This window comes from Biomphalaria glabrata, chromosome 17, assembly GCF_947242115.1.
Source record: "Biomphalaria glabrata chromosome 17, xgBioGlab47.1, whole genome shotgun sequence".
In the NCBI taxonomy this organism is placed as follows: Eukaryota; Metazoa; Mollusca; class Gastropoda; family Planorbidae; genus Biomphalaria; species Biomphalaria glabrata.
Genome location: NC_074727.1, coordinates 21,058,209 through 21,078,149, shown reverse-complemented (window position 1 = coordinate 21,078,149; position 19,941 = coordinate 21,058,209). Strand labels below are relative to the sequence as shown.

The 19,941-nt window shown below is 32.1% G+C and overlaps 2 protein-coding genes across 3 annotated transcripts; one reads left to right on the top strand and one right to left on the bottom strand.

Annotated features, from left to right (window-relative positions):
- Window positions 1–10,389, bottom strand: LOC106056288 (tRNA (guanine(10)-N2)-methyltransferase homolog). 2 transcript variants are annotated; one of them, XM_013212962.2, is made up of 14 exons: window positions 10,279–10,389; window positions 6,916–6,984; window positions 5,692–5,765; window positions 4,977–5,058; window positions 4,784–4,876; window positions 4,341–4,478; window positions 4,164–4,224; window positions 3,777–3,872; window positions 3,517–3,597; window positions 2,390–2,554; window positions 2,201–2,270; window positions 1,718–1,849; window positions 1,333–1,453; window positions 1–640 (listed from the first exon to the last, which is right to left on the bottom strand). In XM_013212962.2, the coding sequence occupies exons 1-14, from the start codon at window positions 10,369–10,371 to the stop codon at window positions 527–529; spliced, it is 1,389 nt and encodes a 462-aa protein (XP_013068416.2). In that variant the 5' UTR covers window positions 10,372–10,389; the 3' UTR covers window positions 1–526. The 2 variants fall into 2 exon arrangements, with proteins under 2 accessions (XP_013068416.2, XP_055872283.1); XM_056016308.1 differs by lacking the exon at window positions 10,279–10,389 and adding an exon at window positions 8,301–10,200.
- A 236-nt stretch (window positions 10,390–10,625) lies between these two features.
- LOC106056287 (proteasome inhibitor PI31 subunit-like) lies at window positions 10,626–18,474 on the top strand. The gene is made up of 7 exons (XM_013212961.2): window positions 10,626–10,902; window positions 12,646–12,795; window positions 13,261–13,340; window positions 13,439–13,642; window positions 15,355–15,516; window positions 16,201–16,260; window positions 17,241–18,474. Exons 1-7 carry the CDS (start codon window positions 10,753–10,755, stop codon window positions 17,293–17,295), a joined length of 861 nt encoding a protein of 286 aa, XP_013068415.1. The 5' UTR covers window positions 10,626–10,752; the 3' UTR covers window positions 17,296–18,474.
- Window positions 18,475–19,941: the final 1,467 nt, after the last annotated feature.

Here is a 19,941-nt window from a genome sequence, read left to right as displayed (position 1 = left end):
TCAAGGTTAATAAAGTATTTTAATCAACATAATTTATACATTAAAATTGTGTGTGTCATTCCTTCTTTTCCTATCACTCAATCATTCATTCAAATCTGGCACATCATCTGTCTTGTTAAGATCAATAACCAAGGGAAGCTAGTCTGCTTCACATGTAAGGTCTTCAGATAGAATAATTTGCATGAAGCCTACAACAATAAGCATGCTTATTTCTAAAAATGTCTACATAAACGTTCTTTGATATAATTAACACACATTAAAAATAAATGCAGTTTCTAAGAGCTACATATTCAATTAAAAACCACCAGTTTTGAATATTTGCTAACAAATATGTCACTTGTGTTTCAGGTGAAATCATCAATGAGTAGGACAACAGTACTGGTATTTCAAGATAGAAAACTGCCATGCTAACATTTACCAACTGTTGTAACTCCCAGGCAACCATAACATTTTTCATTCATAACAAACAATTCACATAGCCACATTCATAAACTAAACAGTACACTATTGCAAACAAACAAACATATCACAAAGTTCCATTTTGTTTCACATTACTTTTCTGTTGCAATGCTTTAAAGTAATTGTTCCGAAAATTATTTATATTATTTACTGTTGTTGAGGTTTCTTCACTGTATACATTCTGAAAAAAAAATAATTAAAAATTAAAATTAATTATTCAGAATAATATCAACTCAGTGACAAATAAATAAGCTTCCGAACCAAGGGAATTCGAATTCCGGTGAAGACTGGGACTTTGAATTTTGGGATTTTTATGGTGCACTTCCACCCAGCACTAATGGGTACTGAATATGAGTTAGGGATAAGTAAAGGCAGTTGGTCATTGTGCTGGTCACATGTCACCCTTATTAATAATAGGGAACAGAAACAGATGACCATCACATCATTTGCCCAATAGATTACTTTACTTTTTTTTTTATCAGAAGAAACAAAATTCTGTCACAAGAATTTGTGTTTTAATAGAGAATTGCATTAAAAATCAAATTAATGCTTGAGATACATATTTCATATAGGATTAGGAAATTATAAGGTTCATAATGTCCATGAAAAAGAGGTGCCAAAAAACTCAAAAGAAATAATATTAAATTACTGGTAGGTACCAATGTTTAATAGACAACATTCTTTGTTTTCCACACAAAAAAATAAAAGTGCCCGCTCCCACTCTTTTGATTAGTTAACTTTATCATTGAAATAAGAAACTTCCTTTGAAATGAGAAAAGGCATTAAGTTACTTCAGCATACATTAATCAAAGTGGCCTTCAGTCATATTAGACAAGCTTTAATTAAATTAAGTAGTCCAGAAATAACAATGACCTGACATTCCTGAACTTTGACCATGGTTATGAGCCTCCTAGAAATAGTTGAATTTAATGATTGTTCACAATTGGACTCAAGTTGTAGACAAGGGTGTTGTGGGATACTTGATTCACTGTAACTGGAAATAGTGAAAGATTTATATAAATTACATCAAGCATTGTGGTATGTTAAATTTACTACAAAAAACAATTATTGAACAAGCAAAATAAAAAAAAAATCTTATCTAAGGAGAAGAACTCCACACTTACAACTATGTCACTCTGTACAACAATTTGTTCACATTCAAACCTTCAGTAAAATATCTTAAGCTTTTTCTAACAAAACAATGTATGATAATACACATCATGAGAGTATAACTTCATTATAATAAAATTTCAATTACTCAGGTTTGTAAGTAGGCAGCCAATAAACCAGTCGACCTCCAAGACTTAAATGTTGTGCTGCAAATTTCAGTAGGTCTTTAAAAATGTCACCAAGCTGATACTGGCAGCGTTGAGGGTAATGAGGAGAACCCCTGTAATAAGAAAGTAAAATTGATGGTATTGATAAGTATAGCACAAAATAAATAGTATCCACACAATAATATCAATATATAAACACTTTTCAAAAATATCCTTTAAATAATTTTTGTATTATTTAGCTGTATAATAAACAAATAAAAGAAAATCTCAAGTAAATAAAGTTTGTTCAATAATTTTCTTAAAACTCTTTTCAGACTGTATATTTTTTTCTTGATTTTTTATTTGGGAAGGTTCAACTTCTATTTCTTCAATTTTATTAAGATTCCTTATAAACTTATATAATCAGTTATACAATTTTGTTTTTGCGAGATAGCTGTAAAATGTCATTAAAAAAAAATACTCACTCCACAGTTGCAACTTGAATATCTTGCTTGCTAACTATTCTAGCAGCAGCTTCCCGTATACCATAAGGAGCTAAAAATATGTCCCAACAAATTTTATTAATACTGTGATACAATAATAAAATGTTAGTATTAGATGCATCTAAATTCAAGAGTATTGTATAAACCATAACTCTAGTGTTAATTCCTTACGGTCAGTAATTATTGCATCAAACTTGCAGGCTTCCCTCCACATGTCCTGTGATGCGTCTGCCACTAGAATGTCTAAGTATTTAGTTTCAAGGCCATATTGCTTCAGGTTATTGTAAACACTTTCTTCCACTGACCGGGCCTTTTGGTTGGCTCTGCTGGGCCTAGCTAAGAGACGTACCGTGTGTGAAATAAGTTTTATAATGGAAACTAAATTAATGACAATAATATTTAAGTGCCGTCATTTCCTCTTACATCAAAAAGCAGTCCATCGAAAGTATTTTCATCTGCCATTTCATTTCTGGTATGGACTTGGGGGTTAACTAGCATGATATACCAAATTCTAAATATCCCCCTTTGCCACACAACCATAACATTGATGCCTAAAAGTAAAATGTCACATGTTTAATATGACAAAAACAAGCTGATATCACAATTATCAGTTGGTCAGCAACACAACATTTAAGGTTGTTTTTTTTATTTAAAAAAGTTGCAGGTTTCTATTTTTTCAAAAAAAAAATTTTTTTGATTTGTTTTAATTATTGTATATAAAATTTTTAAAGATGTTTTTTTTTATTGTTAAACTTTTTTTTTTTAATTTTCTATTGATTCCACATACCACATTTACCCAATAATTACTATTACAACAGAATGAAGTGTTGATGGTAACCTACTAATGCCATAGAAAGTCATCAGCAGTTTTTTAAACATCAGTTCTTTTTCCAAACATGATGAGAAACTTAGCAACTCTTGTCAAGTTTTTCCTTTTTTAGATGTTTACAACAAAAGTGCTGATATTCAGTGTGTAAGGCCCACCCAAGAAATAGAGTATATTTAAAGCTTTTTTTTTTTTTGTTCTAAACCAGAAATAGTGGTGAATGGGTTAATTTTTTTTTCACATGTTAAGCCAACCCAATATTCACATTCCACATTCAACTTCTAGATTGGAAAGAGCAATTTTTACTTCTATTTATCACATGTATAATAAAGATTAATTAGCACAATATTTAGTCAAATTTTTTTTTAGTTAAAAGTAAAGTTAATTCATATTTTTTATTTAGTGGCAAAGATCATGATCCTTTTGTTAGCTTGTTAAAGGCACTGAACAAAGAACACCTTTGTCCACTCACCTTTAGCATGAAGTAGCATGTAGTCAATGTCAGTTCCCATCACATAGGCCCCAAAGTGAGCGCTGGCAACCAAGAGACTTCCTGTTGGAATGATAAGTATCAATACAATAAGTATTTCAACTTGATTAACTATTAAAAACTATTAAAAACTATTGGAATGCAAAATGCGGCTGCAAAAGAACATAAAAAAATATAAGAATAAAGGCTTGACCTACAAAAGTTTACAAAAAACTCTTACAAAATTGTAAGACATGATTTACCTGAGCCCACAAAGGGATCCAAGACTAGATCATTCTCCTTCACCTGGGCCATATTCGCCATGATTAATGAAAGACAAGCATCCATACTTGTGTTAGCTGAAAATTTATGGATATAAAAATAGAGATCTGGACATATTTTCTAGTTCTGGTTTGAGTGAAACAAGGAGAGAAGAAAAGAACAATAACAACATTGCTATATTTATCCTTAACCAAATATATACTAGAGGTCATTCAAATATTTATTTTCACACTTTAATGATCACTTTTATATTATTTTTTTGGTCAGTATTATAAATGATCTTCAGACTTGAAGTCAATGCTTTAAATACATGCTTGAATCAAAATAATCATTGAAACCCTAAAATAAATGTTTAGAAGTGTACTAACCTATAAAACATCTGTTTTGAAGGTGATAATCTTTGACAATACCCCTTTGCCCATCTGAAATCTTTCAGCAGAAATTTGATTCAATATATTTGTGAAAGTTGTTTAATTTTAGCTAACAATCTAACATCTTTAATTCTTAAAATTCTCCACACACGGTTTAATGACAAAACAACTTACCCATCTTCCTAGATAAACTTTTTCAGGCGTCTCTGCAGATTTTGAATCATGATGGTAGTATTCTAACAGATGAAAAGCATTATCTGGTGATTTCAAGTTGATTCTGCCACGAAACATTGTATTATACTCAGTCAAGTACTACACAGAAATAATGAAGAAGAAACAATAAATTGCATTTACATAGGAAAAAAAATATTGTTTTTTACATGGTTATAACAAATCAGATATTTGCTTTAATCACACTCTAACAAAGAAATTACAAAACACATTTAGCTAAGTGTAAATAAGCTGGCAGTTTTTTTTTAATTGAAATATAAGTGTGACATTGATGACTAATCCCTTAAACATCTAAAGATATATTTAAAAACAACAACCTATAAATATCTAATACACTATATGTGACTGTTGATCTTCATATTAATCATGCCAAACTGAATACTGACCTCAATACGCTTTATCTTCTCAGCACTGCTAATTTTTTTGTTAAATGAATCAACCACTATACAAAAACTGCTGTCCTCTCTTGTGTAAGGCTCCTAAAAACACGATAGAAATTAAAGAAAGTTTACAACTTTTAATTTCCAACGTCAAACCTTTTATTTAACATTATAAAACCAGAATTGAAGTCTATCTCACTGTATGTTCTCTGGGTAGTTCTTTTAATTTCTGGCAAACATCAGTAAGAGTTGGTCCATCTGCCCAAAGTTCATACAACCGTCTAAAAAAAAAAAAAAACATAGATAAAATCATTTTTAGCTTTTTCTTGGATCTAATGTTACAGACACATGGACAGCACAAACAAAAAAAAAAAAACAATTTCAGCATACATAAATTTCTCTATAAGGGGATGTTAAAACTACTTCTTCAGGGCTAAAATACTTTTTTTTTTGGACCAACAAACCATTATTACTACCAAAAATATGTCACTCAAATATATGTACAGTAAATTAATTTAGTATATCAGGTAATATTCAGCATACACAAACATTGCCAAAACCTTGAAAGCTTTTTTTTTTTTTATTTGAAGACATATGCATCATGTAAAAAAAAACCTAAAAGTTGATCCTGTAAGAAGTCTATTTTCATAATACATATGTCTACCATTTCTTTTGCATTGTGGTATTTCTACATACGTATTTATTCTCACCGGTCAGCATCACTAGAATTATTAGTTGATAAGTTTTAGTAGTAATTATAAATAAATATTTCATATATCCCTGAACTGCAATTTCCTAAACCCTATCAATTGGTTGTATCCTTATTATTATTTTATTCAGGCAACTACTTCAATTTTGAATTGAGAAAACTAAGGAGGAATCAATTATTTTTAATATGTACAATAAGTACCTACTTGCTTAGTACAGTCCTCTTCATTATTGCTCTTGCATCTCTTTCATTTGATAAATGAAGCTCCATAAAAGGACTCTGCAATTTCCAATTGTAAATAGATGTTAAACATCAAACATAAATATTGAGCTGAAGCTAGGTGCTGAAACAAATGTGATACATACATATATTAGACATAAACGGATAGCAGCACCAGGGACCAAGTTTTAAGAGAGAAAGTAGTGAATTAAAATGCTACGAAAATAAGGGAATGCGCCGACCGATGCTCGAACCTGTGACTCTGGATTCGACACCACCGCCTAGCGATAACGCACCAAGCGAACTTAACCTCTGGACCATCGGAACGTCCACTAAAAAACATTCTTCTGATCCAGAGAGAAACAGATACTTTCCCCCACCAAATGCCAGATAACTCATTAGAGCTGGATGGACATAACAATGTCAGACTTTCAAATAGAGCCTGACATCTAAGCTTGGGCTATATCTATATCATTTTCCTACAGTGAGAGTTATGACTTTTTTTAAAGGAATTGAATTACATTTAATGTGTTAAAATGTGTATTATGTTTAAGTTACTATAACTGTCACACATGTGTGTGTATAGTGTCACTTTTGACAGCATACATAACAGCTGACCATTAGAGTCAGTATTGCTAGGTCACAATGAGTGTACAGGAGAAAATTATGCAGATTTTGCTAGAAGACGATTTGCATTTATAAACATGAGGTGGAGTCAAGGTAGAAGCTAAGAGAATGTACTATCAATGACTTCAAGGATCCAGAAAAATCAATATAAACGCTACTATATCAACGAGAAGCTAGTTATCAGAGTCAGTCAGTCATTAGTCAGTCATTGTTCACAGTCAGTTACTAGTCAATCATTTTTTCATGTGGATTATTTAGTGTGCTTATTCCTAACTGGATTAATATTTGTTCACTTGTATCTTTACTGTGTTTTACATAACTATTCTATTCAAATTATTATTATGATTTATATTTTAGATTATTTTCTTTGTTAATATGAGTTTGAAGTCATACAACTCAAGAGAAAATTATTCAGCGTTGAGTTGCTTTAGTGTATCCTACGAGTGGGTTGCACATATTTAAAGGCAACTCCAAATTCGCATAGCTCATGCAAAGCATCCCCCAAACAACATCGTGGCAATGATGAATTTGAATCATGTTACTGAAAAACTAAAAAGCTATTTAAAAAAAATAAGAAACTTACACCATTTTTTAAATCACTGTCTTTCAGTACTGCAGGGCATCCAAGAAGTGAAACTATAGATTTGATTTCCTGTTGAAATTAATAGCTAAAATGTCAGGCAGTACAAAATACATTGTTTAAAAGTACTATAACTTATTTGTTTATAATTTGCTAAAAATTTCAATTCATATTTTACATTCATATAAATTTATATGAGATCATGTAAATTTCGATTACAAATAATAATTGATAAATGAGCTTATAAGGAGAATAACTCTTGTATAAACATATATTCCAACTGCTATGTTTTGTTATGTTGTGTAACACATTAAATTTAAAATATATCCCAAAATATAAATTTCTATTTTGTCGATGATTTGAAAAATAGATGTGTTATCAGGACTTTCACTCTACAAATTGATGAATATATAAGCTCATCATTATCATTGTGTTACACATGGAACATATAAAAGATGGAGAAACTTGTAAAGGCTGCTTAATGATGCATACATACATCAGACAGAGGGAGGAATGTATTCTAGGTCTAGTAAGGTTCTTTAACTAAATATTTCAATCTGCTGTGTTTATATGAATGAACTGCATATGGTGGCCTTTGTAGACTAAACATAGATTGTTGACTGATAAGATAAGCTTGCAGGTCATACAGAATCTCTTGTAGATATAGATCTATTGGTGCCATAAAGGATGCTATTTAATATTGTAAGTTGATGACTTTAGAACAGTGGTTCTCAAACTTTTTGACCCAGTGACCGATTTAAATAGTCAAAACTTGCCCGCAGACCTCTAAGTAAAAAAGCTACACATACAAAACATAAGCTAAGTTACACATATTAAAAAACATTTTATTGAAATTGAGATTATAATGTTTAAAATAAAGTTAATGACTTGGATGTTTCTAAATAGCAATTGCAAAACGTGATGAGCACAAATTTCTAGCCGGTTTCTTTAATTTGTTCATTGCGGCAATGAATTCACACAGTACCAAATAAGAGACGTGCAACAGTAAACAAATTCTGTACAATGACATATAATGCAGGATATAAAATTGGAATCTCTTTTTGAAATCAGAATTTCAGGTACCCTTGTTCAAACATTGGTTTAAGCTGTACATTTGTGAATATTTCAATAAGCTGCTCCTGTATTAGAATGAATTTATCTGAGATTGGGATCTGAGTTTGTTTATTATGTGCAACACCCAGTCAAGAATATTCCATTTGAAAGATGTCTTCAATTCTTTGGTTTGGGTCAGGAAAGAATCTAGACTAGTTCATAATACTAGACATATTAATTAAAAAGTAGTGAGGGGCGAGTTGATAATTAATAAAATTATCAGAGTGGATAAAATGGCAAGAAGTTATTTTAATTGATAATTGTATACTGCTGACCTACAGTCATCTCTTCTTAAATCTTAGCTCTGGGACGACTAGCCTGACTAGGAACCCTGATTGGCCTGATTCAAAGTCTGCGGCTGAGTGATGCCTGTGTCAACTGTGCCAGTGATTCATGTCAATCATGAGTGAGATGAGACTGAGTGATCAGATCAGTGTCACTGGCAGTGTGATGAGTTTGTTTAGCTGGGCGAAAAAAAACAAGAAGTGCGGAAGTAAAAAATTACCCATAAAGTTGAGATTGCTTTTTCGACTTTTTTTTACATAGGCCGCACTTGGAAATTTATTACACTTATGAATGAAATGTGAGAAGTTTTAAACTTGTGTTATCGATTATTTTAGACAATGGCCTAGTTAATGCTTTATCACGTTTTTTTTAAAGTTATTTACCATTTTTTAATTTATTATCAAAAATACCCCTTTTTTGTTTTTACCAATACAGAGTCCAGGAGAATGGTTTTACATTCATTTTTTTTCTACGCTAGATATCATGCATGGTTATTATTCTACCAAGTTTTATTGCGATATATTATCCGCATCATACCGAAAAGTTGAAAATATGGTTAGCATTGTTGGCTATGAGATTTTCCAGTTTTTGATAAAGTTTGATAAAGAAATTTTGTAAGTTGAAAAAAAAACGCTTCAGGCCATGTAAAGCCTAATATTCTGCATATATTAAAATAGTTTTTGTGTACTAAAAATACTAGCATGAGTCTAAAAGTGCATTTGAAAAAAAAAATTGTTTCAGGCTGTCACGAGTCGAGTCTGTGACCTATTTCGACCAAGTTCTAGAAGCGAGGTCAAACCAGTGCAAGTGTCCAGCGTAAACAAGTTAATTTTAGTTATCCAATCAAAGAAAGAGGTTAAGGGAAAAAAATAGCACACGCCAGCTTCTAGAAGGTCAAAGTTACTAAAATAATTATCTGAGAAGTTTCCATGATTCTAGAACATCTGATAAAAAAAAGTATAAATTAGGCGAAAGTCAGCTAGACGGGGTCCTCACATAGTAGTGGTTCTTGTAGAGCGATGGTTCTCGCTTAGTCCTCACTTAGTAATAGTTTGGTAGAGTAAGTAAGTAAGTATTAGCGGGTCCATTAATTAAAGTTTTATTAGTTGAAGTAATATTATTAGTTGAAGTTATACTAAGTGAAGTTTCATGTATCTTTAAGTTTTATTTATGAAGTATCAAGTCAAGTTGTTATTGAATTGAGAAGTTAATTTTATGTGAAAGTTGAAGCAGTATTATTAAAGAAGTTTGAAAGGAAATACAGAGATGCTTCTTTACTTCCTTGAATTATTAAGTTTGATAATATAATCCCCGGCAAGTGTGTTCGTCACACAGGCGATTTTGATCCCAATTTTTAAATATTTTGTTATTTTCTGCCATCACAACGCTGCCATTTTGTCCCTGCCTCTCTGACATTTCTTGTAGATCTAGACCCGATAATTTGTTTATTTCATCAATATTTACATTTTAAACAAGTAAAGTTCATAAATATAAATGAAATCAGATTTGTGAGCTAGAAATTTACTACGAATACTAGATTTAACTAGATCTACTATTAAATTTCTTATTTAATAAGTAGATCTATCGTCTATGAAACTCAATTCCAACCTTTTAAGCGGATAGTGTGTCTCACCGGCTTAGCAAGCGAGACGCTCTCATCTTACTTATTCCATGTCAACCAATGTCCAATGTTAAGCCAAAACGACACAAAAAAAAAACAAAACTTTATAGCTATTAAACATTCGACATAATTTAAACACCATTGTGTTTCACTGTTTCAGTTTCTGAGTTTGGGTTTGGTGAGAGGCAAGCCTGTCAGTGTCACTAGATTTGAGTCACTAGTCAGGGCCTGTGATTGTGATGGTCTAACTAAGTAATAAGTTAAATAGATCTAGAGTACATCCTATGCCCAATAGCCAATAGTATAGTTATAATGAAAATATGCCATATTAATACAATATTTAATACCTGTAACCTAAAATCTAAATGATCGTGAGCAAATTGTATTAAATAACGCTTTAATGGTTCTGGACGTAGTGAACATGCTAGGCGAGCAGCCATTTTTATACAAAGAAAATTAAAAAATAGAAAGTTCGACAATCGACATCTAATCAGTCTAATGATAAAATTTAGAAAACCTCAAAATTAATAAACGATAAAGAGAAATTAAGAGATAATATTTTATTTGTTTTGACTAGTTATATTATTTATTTCTTAAATCCAAAATCCATCTAGAATCTAGATCTACTTGTTTTGTTCTGTAATGAAATATGGGCAATATTTAAATGTATTTTAACTGTTTAGGGAATTCCCAAAGGTGACGGATTTGTTTTGAATGAAACTGAAAGTACGTACAGCTGTTTTATACTAGATCTATACTTTATTGTTTTTACGTCTGTCCGTAAAAAAAAAAACAACAACAATAAATTAACAGAAAAAAAAATGGCCTTGCCTGGTTTTGAATTATTATACTCCTCAGTAGCATCGAATATAAAGTCAACAGATGATGCAGCTATAGTTGCAGTTCATTGGAATTTAATTTCAAATGGTCTCAAGTGTATTGGAAGTGGTGAAAGTTTACCAGAAAGACAAGTATGACTTACTATGACTATGAATATAATTTATATTAATTAATTTATATTATAATAATTATAAATATTCAATAAAATATTTATTAAACATTATATAATGAATATAAAAATATTTCTAGTTTTAGTTTAGATATAGACCTAGACTAGTCTTGTAATGACATTAGGTGATTAATTACATTATATAATAAATTACTACTAATGATAATCATAATGATAATGACAATAATCAATAATGTTATTTTGTTATTTTTAAGTTTAAGTTAGCAGTACATGCCACTATCACTGAGTCACTGTACTGAACTTCTGAAGTCACTGTCTCAGTAGTGTCTGTAGATCTAGATTATTCTAGATCTACACTCAGCCCTGACAAGGGTGTAATTTTTGCTACCAATATTTATTATAATTATATTGTTAATGTTGCTATTGTTAATGTTGGTGAATTCTTTCCGATGCAATGCTTAGGCCTTAGCAATAATGTACTGTAACTCTAAATCACCTAATATTATAATTTAGATAACAAAACTGCTACAAAACAAAATACTTGTTCTCTCTACTACTCAGCTTTAAGCTCAATTTAACCCTATTAAACTTAATAGTTGTAAACATTCCTATATAAAAATATAATCCTTAATGTTAATCCCTTTAACTACCTTATAATTGAGAGTTTAGTAAACATTCCAATAAATAATATAATAATTCTTACTTATTGAGACTACTATTAATACATTTTCCTAAGCCTAGCCTAAAAATCAATTAAGGTTCAATTTCTTTTCTAAAAGCTAATTTAAAACATCTCAATACTCAGTAGGCCTATAGAGGCTAAATTTGAACCTTCTAAACTTAATTTTAACATTGTTCCTTATAATCATAAATTTCCTAAAATAAGGTGACCACCCATCCCAATTTTTTGGAGACAGTTTCCTTTTTTTCCCCCCGAATAGAATAAAGAGACTTCTGCTAGATCTTTTTGGAAGAAGGTTAAAATTATTACTACTACAATGTGACTATCCAATACTAAAATTTTAAAATAAAAATTGAAGCTAGTATTGTAGACAGGTCATACCTTCAAATTAAAGAATTTAGACATCTCATGGTTGTTCTAAACAGGACACCCCTAAGTGACAGGACTGGGCTTAGATGATGATAATGAGAAGAGTTGCAAATGATTAGGTTTGATCAAGACTGAGACAATGAATCAGAAGAACATTTTAAACTGCTAATTGTACCATTCTATGTTCAGCATGTAACAGAGCATCTTATCTTATATAATACAGACATTAATTTAAAAAAGAAGATCATTACGTCCTACGTGTCATGCATGCATGTTATATTTCGATCACATTCTTAGAAAGTTTTGGTCCTGTTAATTCCAATAGAACTTTTTTGTTAAAAGTTGTGAAAAAGTATTGGGAGTTTTGACCTCATAACTCTTAAGATATTGTGCTATCCTTCAAAATAATGAGGAAATCGTTCTAACAGGTGGTATAAAGTTAAAAAGCATATTTTCTTACTATTAAGATAAAAACTTCTTAACATAAAGGCTCCTGTATGACTGTTGGTGGGATAAAATGCTGGTTAAGGTTAACAAGGATTCTAAAGTCTAGGTAAGTTAATATAAGATTTACTGTTAGTGTCAAAAGATGAGTAATGGAATTGTATGACATCTTCTCTTTCAATTTAATTTATATAGATACTTTTAAAATTGTCTAGGACAAGTAAAGAATGAATATAACATCTATTTCAGAATGAAAACTATACAGGATCAGAATCACTTCCTCCTGACTGGAACAGTGATAGCAATATTTATGCCCTTCGTTATGTTGATCCAACCTCCAATAGGACATACCTTATGAAAGCTTTAGCGATTGACGGAAGCCTTATCATTCATCTTTTGGTAGGTATGGAACATAATGACTTAGTAATATAGCACTTAACTACCTAAGAAAGTGTCATACATTTGAATTTTATAGAAATGATCCTTTTTTAAGATTGCATTTAGACATGCTTGAGCCCAACCATCTCTTATAGATGCCTGTCATATTTGAGGAAATTAGGATAGATCATACAAGTCAAAGTATGTTACGCTCAAGTACCACATTCCATATATGCGTAGTTGCCTGGTCATGTGGTATGCCTTTTGGAGCATCTTCACAAAGGTTCCAAGATCTAACTCTTACCCTACCAGTCCTATCTCCTGCCATCCTGCAGGAGGTTTGGGCTTGGAATAAATAGTCTTCATTTCTGAAGGAATATCAGAAATGTATAAAACAATATATGACATTAGAAAATATTTTTTTTAATATATAGATCACAAAAGTAACTAAAATACATGTAACTATATTGTGCAATATATTCACAGAGATGTTTTGATGAGAAAACAGTCAGCTGTACAATTAGAAGTCGTGATTATGTTAATGCAGACAGATCCAGCTATTCAAGGTATCTACTAACTATAAGCATTCCTTGTATAGTAGACACACTTGCCGATGTATTCAAAGTTTTAATAGTAAGTTAAACTTATTGTTTGTATTTTTCAGCACATTTAACAATCTCACTGAGCTCAACTTGACCCTCACCAATGACCTATACAGGCAACTCATTGACATCCCACAGAACACAGAAAGTAAAGCAGACTTGAGCAAAAGTCAGCCACAGCCAGACAGGTCACCCCTGATGGCTGATCCAAGACGAGGCACATCTTCAGGTGGACTCGGTTTCACCCCTCCCAGGCAACCCTTTAGGTAAAAATAATTGACACTCTACCAGACAGCAGAGTGGATGCTGAATATGTAGAGTAATAACCTTACATTTTTATTAACATTTTATTGCTATTCAAGATAGGAGGAGTATGATAGTACAATAACATCTTTTAAATTAATGGATCATATTACAAGAAATCATATAGAGATGTTCAAGTACAAGATTTTAGACTTGGAGTTAATCAACTAGTAAATTGATTTCGCTATTATAAAGTCTATGGGATTGGGACACCAGAGGCACCATTTTATTTGTGTCTCTTCCACCTAGTTTACATATGTGTTGTAGTGGTTTTATTTTCATGACATTATTGTTTATAAGTTATAGCTATGAAGCTTAACTAAAACTGCAATTCAGTCTTTGGGTAGATTGGACTCTATAGCCCTTTTGGGCAGCCAGTCTAGGAGATGGAAATTACAATAGTGTAACAATTGGTATTGGCCTGCATGAGCCAATTATCACTTTAAAAATACTCAGAGCTAGCTGGAAGCCATACAGTATTTTAGACTACTATCCCACAAAATGCTTATCCACAACAGAGCGGATAAAAGAGATGGCCATGCATGACACAAAGGCATGTGATTGAGGACTGCAAGCTATGGGTGATCAAGCATGACAAGGGAAGGGTCATTCAGCAAGGGAAATGGCTGCCTGGTCTTGTCACTGTAGGCGCACTGGATTGTCATTCAGACTTCTTCATTGTCCCAGGTGTGACACATCTTCTGGTGTTTAATAAAGTATTTGCAATGTATTAACTAAACTGTTCTTCTCTTCTCTTGAATTATTGCACTTCTATTGTCGTGGATGTCCACTATAACTAAAGTAGCACAACAGACATTGAAATTCACAACTTAATTCTTTGATTAGCAGACAATATATATTTATTAAATGTAAAGTAATAACACTCTGGCAAATCCAGCCATAAAGCAATAATCAATACTTCAATAATTACTTGCAAGATTCAATAATAAATTTCATAATGATACTTAATAACACTTGACTCAATACAAATAGAAGTCCTCGAGGACTAAATAGAAAACTGACTGTCTGACCATATGGCCAGATCCAACACAAGGCTTGCCCGTGGTTTTAAACAAGATTTCAATTTTCTCTTGAAAATATGAAAACCAAGTGTTCTCAGTGAACCTCAACTACCCCATGTGTCACAGTGGCTCTCAAACAACGCTGTGACACCAGGTTTATCCCCTGCCCGCTGCCATCCCCCATCGTCCTGTGAAAGGTTTGGACTAGGAAGTAAATTATCTTCAGCTTTGAAGGAAAATCAGAAACATGTAAAAAACATTCTGTTGTCAATAAAAACCTTCTCTAGCAAATTGGGATTTGTTTATGGGAATCTCTAAAAGCTCTTATATAAGTAAAGATTTAAGCTGTAAGGTTAAATTCAGCAATATTACAGTCATTGTTTTGATAATACCATTGTGAACTAGTACAGTTAATAAAGTACCACACAAGTTGAATGCGTCTTTTCAAGTCCTTTGAGTTGATTGTGGCTTTTTTGTCTTCACATATTTTCAAAGAGAAAACTATATTAATAAAAAGGAAAGATTGTAACTTAGCTAACCAATATTTCTAAATAGCAATTTGAAAACTGCCTGATTAGATAATGATTATATTTGTTTTAACAAGATTGCTTGTGAGCATTTTTATGTTGCATTGTTTTATTTTCTCTTTTAAGGACTGACATCAATGATCCATTCAGTGTCGGTCGTGCAGATCTTGATCCATTGAGTGGGGGCAGAGGCGGAGGTATGTTTATGGATCCTCGAAACTTTCCAAGCCCTGGAGGCTTTCGGCCAGGTGGACCTATGGGTGGTTTCTATCCTCCAGGATTTCCTCCGTGAGTATAAATATGCTACAGATCTTTTTAAGCCCCTTATGTTCAGAAATGACTTAAGAACATGTTTCATTTGAATTGAAGAACAGCTCTTCACTGACTTCTCACACTTCTATTGTAGACCACTTTTTGAAATCTGTTAATGTTCTGAGTCAAACTATTTTCTCCAACTCTCATCATTCCTTTGACTTTTGTGATAGGGGTGCTTTGACAGTTTGGGTAACCAAATCTTCCATTTTTCCAAGTCAGCAGATTTTCTAAATAGAAAAAATAAAATACTGCAAATATATCACATGAGCTATTCAAGGACTTAACTATATACACTGAACAAATTTACTCAAAAAAATTTGATGGACATTTTTTTTTTTGGTACTACAATTTAATTCATTTAAAATAGAATGACACTCAATGGCATTAATGAAAGCTGTTCAATTTCAACATAAAATCATACCAGCCCTTTGACCTTTAAGTCACAGTGGGATAACTCTTCATTATTTGCATGTTAGCTATGTATGACTCATGTCTAAGATTCAGGTTTACATTTACACACATTTTTAAATTATCAAAACATATACATTTAAAAAAAAGTATAAACCCTAGCCTGTTTGTTTTTGTTAATGAGCTTATTATTGCCCTTTTGTATGTGTGTTTTTTATTTATGAATGCATGTTTTTGTTTTTCTTCTAGGGGCTCAGTGCCACCTGGTGCACGTTTTGATCCAGTGGGTCCACCTGGGGTACGCCCAATGTAAGTATTCAAGTTATTAGAGTAGAATTCAGATAAGATGCAATTAAACTTTTAAAAAATTAAAATGACTCCTATCATCTATGCAGTGCAATTCAAGTATAACACTTTTCATCACATTCCCTATTAAAGAGTTCCCAAACCAGTGATCATTAAACTCCACAGAGCATGCTAAAATAAGTAGCATGAAGAATCATGTCACATAAATGTTGTTTTACAATTCCTCTTTTCAGGTTGCAAACAGTCTTCATCTGGTCTTTTAAAATACACAAGTGGGTGGTCATGATTCTTGAAAACGGCTCTAATGATTTTCCTATAAATTTAACAGTTGATGTATTACATATCTTTAGGAAAAGAATTACTAGCTAACTGGCCACACTGGGAAATTTCTAGTTTGACTGTTATAATTTTTCAATTAAAAAGAAATAAGTTTAAATTTGGCTAGAGGTCTACACTATCTTTATCTGGAACAGACATACCTCTTTGGGTTTTCCAGCTTATTCATTAGCATTTGGTGGACTCAGGGGCACCCTAAAAATCCCAAAATTTAAATCCCAGTCTTCACCGAGATTCGGACCCAGGACCCTAGGATCGGAAGCCAAGCGCTTAACCACTCAGCAGCAGCAGCCCCCCCTTCCCCAAGAAAAGATATGGATAGATAGATTAACACAAAGCCTCCAATCAAATCAGTTTGATATGTAACTCTTACAGAAGATAGGAGCAGAGGCCAGTGGCAAAGTCCTGCCAAATAAAACTAGATTAAAAGATGTGTTGGTGGTTTGTATGGAAAAAAAAGATTTATTAAAATAAAAGAAAATGTTATTGGTTCAGGCTGAACAAATACATTGGAACCCCAGACAATACCAAGTTTTATTTTATTGTTGTATAAAACTTACAAGTGTATTTCAATAGTTCATATAAAGGGAGATGAGCTTTAAAAAAAATCTTTAGATGTAACCATAATTATTATTTTGTTTTTTCAGGCCAGACCCAGATCATGAGAGACCTCCTGACAGTTATGATGATATGTTTATGTAAATATATTTTGGAGAAAGCCATTCAGCAAAATGCATACAATAGTGTTTCAATTTTTTTTTCTATTTGAACTTTGAATACAATATAAATTCATAATTTCATAAGGATGAACAAATTTGTTTCTATTATTATTTGAAATATATAAAAGGGTATCTAAATTTTAAGAAGCTAGGCGACTTCTGTCCATTAATCTTGATACAAAAACTTGTTCCATAGTCTGTCAGACTCTAGTATTACTAATTGCTGACTAGGGAACATGAAAAAGAATCAAGACAACTGTGTGTAATCACACAATGAGCATCTCTTCTCTTTAGTAGAATGTTCTTGTTTTTTTTTTTTGTTTTTTTTTTAAATTAAAAGAGTCACATAACATTTCCAGTAAGGATCAATAAAGCGGGCTAGGTGGTTGAGTGATAAACTGCTTGGCTTCCAAACTGAATGGTCTCAAGTTCAAATCTCAGTGAAGGCTGAGATTTTAAATTTCTGGATTTTTAAGCTACCCCTGATTGTTGCTTGAAAGTTGCGAAAGTAAAGGCAGTTGGTCATTGTACTGGCCATTGTTAAATGTTTGCCAAAGAAACAGAAGGCCTTTACATCCTTTTCCCCATAGATTGCATCTGAAAGGATGTACCTATTTTTTTTTTCAATAAAGCAGAGTCTTTGTTTTATTCTTTTATGGCTTGATCAAATTTATCTATAATTTATATAAATTTAATTATTAGCCATGGCTGATCAGTGGTGTCATGTCGAGCTCCCAAAAGTCTTTGAAAGTGTTTGTTCAGCAGAACTAACTCAGTTGGTTATTGTGTTTGTCGTGAAACACTTTTAAAAACACAAACATCAAAATGTGTAAGCCTACAACTGATCTGCAAGGGCTGCTCGCGAGTTTGTGTTGACTCAAACTCCATTCATCTTATTCTTATTTTCATCCTAGAAACTCATCTAAAACAATGTTGCTTTATTTCTAGCAGAAGTAAACTTTTTGTAATGAAACCAATGTCCCCGTCGTTTAATAAATTTTACCTTATTTGTGTCAGGGACAAAGTTTTTCATAACATTCAAAGTGGTCTTTGTTACTTCTTCTTTGTGATACGGTTGCAAACATGTGTGAGATGCGATCAAAGGGCAGTAAAAATGTATCGATATTTTTGCGAAATTAAAAAAATGAGTTATCTATCTTTATCATTCAATCATCATTTTGTATTTATCTGGATCTTTTGCTGTCTTCAATCTTCACTCGTGCTGGCGTCTGCTCGCTTGTTAATCTTGATATCATAGTGTTGTTGTTTTTTTTTTTTGTTTTTTTTTGGGGGGGGGGGTATTTCAACTACAGTTTACATACTGATGATACTATATTCCACGTGTTGAAATAATTCGGTCATGTGAACAGCCTTTTAAAAACAAACTTTCTGTCATTTTAACACGTTTTGTTAAAGTATGAAATGTTCATGTATCACATTCCGCAGGTGTCAATAACTGTATTACTACAATAGACAGAAATACAAGAAACCATGTTGGACCAAAACTAAAAACAAATAATTTTTGAGCCGCAAGGCCTTCATCATTTAGACTTTTAAGGCCTTAAGCTATTTGAGATGTGGGTTGTTTTTTATTATAAATTGTGCCGATGTGCCTCAAATCAAAAATCAAATCAATCAAATCACATAAGCTTGTGTTGCTTAGAGGTAAATCCAGCCCTAGCTACTTATATACGAATGGTCTTCATAACAAGTAGGCCTACCTTACTAAAATGCACCTTGAAATTTAACTCTATTTCCTTAATTGTTTGTTAATGGTCTTATGGTGCCTTTTAATTGAGCCTTATGGATGTTTTTTTTTTATGTAACGGGGTAAACGGAAGCATGTAAAACAAAAATGAAAACGGTACTTCCAGATCTCTGCTCAAAGTCTCTGACATTCACAGACGATTATATTTTGTAGCATCTCATCCAGGAGTAAAACACAGATGTCTTCAGTAAACATTATAGATCTCTTCAGTAAACATTTTAGATGCCTTCAGTAAACATTATAGATCTCTTCAGTAAACATTTTAGATGCCTTCAGTAAACATTTCGGATATCTTCAGTAAACATTTTAGATGCCTTCAGTAAACATTTCGGATATCTTCAGTAAACATTTTAGATGCCTTCAGTAAACATTTCGGATATCTTCAGTAAACATTTTAGATGCCTTCAGTAAACATTTTAGATGCCTTCAGTAAACATTTTAGATGCCTTCAGTAAACATTTTAGATGCCTTCAGTAAACATTTTAGATGCCTTCAGTAAACATTTTAGATGCCTTCAGTAAACATTTTAGATGCCTTCAGTAAACATTTTAGATGCCTTCAGTAAACATTTTAGATGCCTTCAGTAAACATTTTAGATGCCTTCAGTAGTCTAAACATTTCCATTGTAGTTGAGCTGTTATAAAAAACAACAAGAAGTGTATGTCCTCCCCAGTATGAATCCTGTATAACATAAGCCCTAGGACATATAGCCTCGTGTAGCCTTGAGCTAATTGTTTATCCCAAGATAATTATATATATATATATTGATATCATCTCAACCCTTGAGTTGACAGTGGATTAGTGTGTTCTTGATCTTTTCTCAAAGAATTTTTCTCAACACACACACACACTCCCCCCCCC